Genomic DNA, 5,991 nt, shown 5'->3' with positions numbered 1-5,991 from the left:
TTCTGTGTAGTCACCTACTTACTATTATGTAACTATACATAGGGCTTTTAGCTAGGTACTGGACGGAGGTTGGTGTATTTTTCTGTGTAGTCACCTACTTACTATCATGGTACTATACTTAGTGCAGTCGCCAGGTACTGGACGGTGGTTGGTGTATTTTTCTGTGTAGTCACCTACTTACTATCATGGTACTATACTTAGAGCAGTCGCCAGGTACTGGACGGAGGTTGGTGTATTTTTCTTTGTCGACACCTACTTACTATCATGGTTCTATACATAGGGCAGTCACCAGGTACTGGACGGAGGTTGGTGTATTTTTCTGTGTAGACACCTACTTACTATCATGGTACTATACATAGGGTTGTCGCCAGGTACTGGACGGTTGTTGGTGACTTTTTCTGTGTAGACACTTACCTACTTTCTTGTTTCTATATATTTAAACATCCACATACCTCTAGTGTGCTCAGTCTAAACATCTGAGACTCAGTAAAGCCCGGCCAGCAGCTAAGTTTTTCCTTGGTGTTGTTCCACACCCTGTCTCGCTCTGACTCCGGTACTTCGTCCCATTTGTTCAACACAAACAGTGTACAACTGTTGTCAAATGTCTGCTTACGTCCATCTTCTCTCCATTTTTTCTGTTTTTCAATGATTCTAAGTAGCTGTAAATCAAAAGAAGCATTCTTGCAAAGAAATAAAACAATCTGACATTTCTCTCTTTTCTTAAAATGTTATATAAGTATGTTTCCCGGTATTTCGATTGTTAAAGTGATTTTCAGCGTGAACAAAAAGTCATCAAAAGTTCCCTTTCTCCACGTCTTCCTCGACGTAAGAATGACTCTTACTTAATTATCTACCTCAAACGCAGACCTACTCTCATCTACCTCAACCTCAGACTTACTCTAATCTACCTTAACCTCAGACTTACTCTAATCTACCTTAACTTCGAATATTGTCGTTATCGACGTGGATGAGCGATAACAGGCCAAATGATTGCACAGAGTTTAGGCTTTTGGAAAGGTAGAATTAATATCTGGGTAGATTAGACAAGGTTTGAATACGGAGTAGATAAACAAAATGTCGGTTAAAATCAGAAACGGACGAGAGGTAGAAACAGGCCGGGGTAAATAATCGTTAAGGAAATGACAGGGTAAGATTAATATCAAAATAATTGAGAGTAAGATCGTTGTAGATAAAGAACGGTGCTGGTTCAGAACCTCTATTTCTGAGCGTAAGTCTGAGGTTAAGGTAGATAAGAGTAAGTCTGAGGTTGATGTAGATGAGAGTTAGTCTGAGGTTAATGTAGATGAGGGTAAGTCTGAGGTAAATGTAGATGAGAGTAAATCTGAAGATTAGGTAGATGAGAGTAGGTCTGAGGTTAAGGTAGATGAGAGTAGGTCTGAGGTTAAAGTAGATGAGAGTAAGTCTGAGGTTACGGTAGATGATAGTAAGTCTGAGGTTAAGGTAGATGAGAGTTAGTCTGAGGTTAAGGTAGATGACATTAAGTCTGAGGTTAAGGTAGATGAGAGTAGGTCTGAGGTTAAGGTAGATGAGAGTAAGTCTGAGGTTACGGTAGATTAGAGTAAGTCTGACATTATTAGAAGCCTTAACGTAATCTTAGCGTTATTTCTCTCATCTTTTTAACCACAGACTTACTCTCATCTACCTTTACCTAAGACTTACTCTCATTAAACCTTAACCTCAGACTTACTCTCATCTACCTTAAACTCAGACTTACTGTCATCTACCTTAACCACAGACTAACTCTCATCTACCTTTACCCAGACTTACTCTCATTTACCTTAACCTCAGATTAACTCTCATCTACCTTAACCTCAGACTTACTCTCATCTACCTTAACCTCAGCCTAACTCTCATCTATTTTAACCTGAGACTCACTCATATCTACCTGAATCTCAGATTTATTCTTATCTACTTTAACCTCAGAGTTAACATCATCTACCTTAACCTCAGACTGACTCTCATATACCTTAACCTCAGACTTACTCTCATCTTCCTTTACCCAGACTTAATTTCATATACCCTTAAGCTCAAATTATCTCTCGTCTACCTTAACCTCAGACTTACTCTCATCTACCTTTACCTCAGACTTACTTTCATCTACCTTTACCTCAGACTAATTCTCATCTACCTTAACCTCAGACTAACTCTCATCTACCTTAACTTGAAACTCACTCATATCTTACTTAATCTCAGATTTATTCTTATCTACTTTAACCTCAGAATTAACATCATCTACCTTAACCTCAGACTTACTCTCATCTACCTTTACCTCAGACTTACTTTCATCTACCTTAACTCAGACTAACTCTCATCTACATTAACCTCAGACTAACTCTAATCTACCTTAAACTCAGACTTACTGTCATCTACCTTAACCACAGACTAACTCTCATCTACCTTTACCCAGACTTACTCTCATTTACCTTAACCTCAGACTAACTCTCATCTACCTTAACCTCAGACTTACTCTCATCTACCTTAACCTCAGCCTAACTCTCATCTATTTTAACCTGAGACTCACTCATATCTACCTGAATCTCAGATTTATTCTTATCTACTTTAACCTCAGAGTTAACATCATCTACCTTAACCTCAGGCAGACTCTCATATCCCTTAACATCAGATTTACTCTCATCTACATTTACCCAGACTTAATTTCATATACCCTTAAGCTAAAATTAACTCTCGTTAACCTTAACCTCAGACTTACTCTCATCTACCTTAACCTCAGCCTAACTCTCATCTATTTTAACCTGAGACTCACTCATATCTACCTGAATCTCAGATTTATTCTTATCTACTTTAACCTCAGAATAAACATCATCTACCTTAACCTCAGGCAGACTCTCATATACCTTAACATCAGATTTACTCTCATCTACCTTTACCCAGACTTAATTTCATATACCCTTAAGCTACAATTAACTCTCGTTAACCTTAACCTCAGACTTACTCTCATCTACCTTTACCTCAAACTTACTTTCATCTACCTTAACTCAGACTAACTCTCATCTACATTAACCTCAGACTAACTCTAATCTACCTTAACCTCAGACTTACTTTCATCTACTTTAACCTCAGACTTTCTATCATCTACCTTATCCTCAGACTTACTCTCATCTACCTTTACCTCAGACTTACTTTCATCTACCTTTACCTCAGACTAATTCTCATCTACCTGAACCTCAGACTAACTCTCATCTACCTTAACTTGAAACTCACTCATATCTTACTTAATCTCAGATTTATTCTTATCTACTTTAACCTCAGAATAAACATCATCTACCATAACCTCAGACTATCTCTCATCTATTTTGACCTGAGACTCACTCATATCTAACTTAATCTCAGATTTAATCTTTTCTACTTTAACCTCAGAGTTAACATCATCTACCTTAACCTCAGACTGACTCTCATATACCTTAACCTCAGACTTACTCTCATCTACCTTTACCCAGACTTAATTTCATATACCCTTAAGCTCAAATTAACTCTCGTCTACCTTAACCTCAAACTTACTTTCATCTACCTCAGACTAACTCTCATTTACATAAACCTCATACTGACTCTAATCTACCTTAACCTCAGACTTACTCTCATCTACCTTTACCTAAGACTAACTCTCATCTAACTTTACCCAGACAGACTCTCATCTACCATAACCTCAGACTAACTCTCATCTACCTTTACCCAGACTTAATTTCATATACCCTTAAGCTCAAATTAACTCTCGTCTACCTTAACTTTAGACTTACTCTCATTTATTTTAACCTCAGACTGACTCTCATCTACCTTAACCTGAAACTTACTCATATCTAACTTAATCTCAGATTTATTATTATCTACTATGACTTCAGAGTTAACATCATCTACCTTTACCTCAGATTTACGCATATCTACCTTACTCCTCGACTCAATTGACAACGATCTCAATTTGTTCTCACCAATATCAACCTCGTTCTCTCATTCATCTTAGTTTAGTCTTACTCACATCTACATTAACGTCTGATTTACTTTCATCTACTTTAACCTCAGACTTACTCTCATCTTCCTTAACATCATATTTACTCTCATCTCCCTTAACATCCTATTTACTCTCATTTACTTTTATCCCCGACTCATTCTCATCGACCTTAACAGACTAACTATTTTAACCTCAGATTTACTCTCATTTTCCCCTATTTAAGATTTACATTACTTTACCTAAACATCAGATTGACTCCAATCTCCCTTAACCTCAGATTTCCTCCCATCTCTTAATCTCACACTAACTCTCATCTACCTTAACTTCAAACTTACTCTCATCTACCTTAACCTCAGACTTACTCTCATCTAACTCAACCTCAGATTTACTCAATATTAACATCAGACTCACTCTCATCTTCCCTAACATAATACTTGTTTTTAGCCACTCATACAGACTAACTCTATCCTGCTGTACCCCGCCAGCTAACTCTCATCTTCCCTAACATAATACTTGTTTTTAGCCACTCATACAGACTAACTCTATCCTGCTGTACCCCGCCAGCTAACTCTCATCTTCCCTAACATAATACTTGTTTTTAGCCACTCATACAGACTAACTCTATCCTGCTGTACCCCGCCAGCTAACTCTCATCTTCCCTAACATAATACTTGTTTTTAGCCACTCATACAGACTAACTCTATCCTGCTGTACCCCGCCAGCTAACTCTCATCTTCCCTAACATAATACTTGTTTTTAGCCTCTCATACAGACTTACTCTATCCTGCTGTTCCCCGCCAGCTAATTCTCATCTTCCCTAACACAATACTTGCTTTTAGCCACTCATACAGACTTACTCTATCCTGTTGTACCCCGCCAGCGTTTTCTGAGTTGATGACGTAGATGAAGGCCACGGCCTTTGGGAGGTAGTCCAGCAGGCGACTGGTCATCTCGCTGTTTTCTCCCACACCGGGTGTGTCCACTATGATGACTTGACTCTGTCGGTAAAGAGAGTTTTATAAGGGGACGAATGAGTGGTCCACTTACTGTGTCACCTAAAGGGGACACATGAGTGGTCCACTTACCGTGCCATCTAAAGGGGACACATGAGTGGTCCACTTACCGTGTCATCTAAAGGGGACACATGAGTGGTCCACTTACCGTGTCACCTAAAGGGGACACATGAGTGGTCCACTTACCGTGTCACCTAAAGGGGACACATAAAGCGGACAAATGAGTGGTCCAATTACCGTGTCACCTAAAGGGGACACATGAGTGGTCCACTTACCGTGCCACCTAAAGGGGACACATGTGTGGTCCACTTACCGTGTCACCTAAAGGGGACACATGGGTGGTCCACTTACCGTGTCACCTAAAGGGGACACATGAGGGGTCCACTTACCGTGTCACCTAAAGGGGACAAATGAGTGGTCCACTTACTGTGTCACATAAAGGGGGCAAATGAGTGGTCCAGTTACTGTGTCACCTAAAGGGGACACATGAGTGGTCCACTTACTGTTTCATCTAAAGGGGACACATGAGTGGTCCACTTACCGTGTCATCTAAAGGGGACACATGAGTGGTCCACTTACCGTGTCACATAAAGCGGACAAATGAGTGGACCACTTACCGTGTCACCTAAAGGGGACACATGAGTGGTCCACTTACCGTGTCACCTAAAGGGGACAAATAAGTGATCCACTTTCCGTGTCACCTAAAGGGGACACATGAGTGGTCCACTTACCGTGTCATCTAAAGGGGACACATTAGTGGTCCACTTACTGTGTCACATAAAGGGGACAAATGAGTGGTCCACTTACTGTGTCATCTAAAGGGGACACATGAGTGGTCCACTTACTGTGTCACCTAAAGGGGACACATGAGTGGTCCACTTACCGTGTCATCTAAATTGTTACGAAGTCATTATGTTGTTATTGGAGATTACGAAATCACGGAAATAACGGGTACAAAAGCGAAACAATACATGTATTGAAAACATCATATAC

The 5,991-nt window shown here is 39.8% G+C and overlaps 1 protein-coding gene across 1 annotated transcript in view; it reads right to left on the bottom strand.

Annotated features, from left to right (window-relative positions):
* Positions 1-45: 45 nt before the first annotated feature.
* LOC110446114 overlaps positions 46-5,991 on the bottom strand; it is a 16,059-nt gene continuing 10,113 nt past the window's right edge. The window contains exons 4-5 of the mRNA XM_021491100.1: positions 4,843-4,983; positions 46-659 (exon numbers count right to left, since the gene is read on the bottom strand). Of these exons, the coding sequence (XP_021346775.1) occupies positions 429-659; positions 4,843-4,983 (372 nt within the window). The 3' untranslated portion in view covers positions 46-428. The remainder of the gene's footprint in view (positions 660-4,842; positions 4,984-5,991) is intronic.

This window comes from Mizuhopecten yessoensis, unplaced genomic scaffold (assembly GCF_002113885.1).
Source record: "Mizuhopecten yessoensis strain PY_sf001 unplaced genomic scaffold, ASM211388v2 scaffold289, whole genome shotgun sequence".
Classification (NCBI taxonomy): domain Eukaryota; kingdom Metazoa; phylum Mollusca; class Bivalvia; order Pectinida; family Pectinidae; genus Mizuhopecten; species Mizuhopecten yessoensis.
This window is presented reverse-complemented; position numbering and strand designations above follow the sequence as displayed.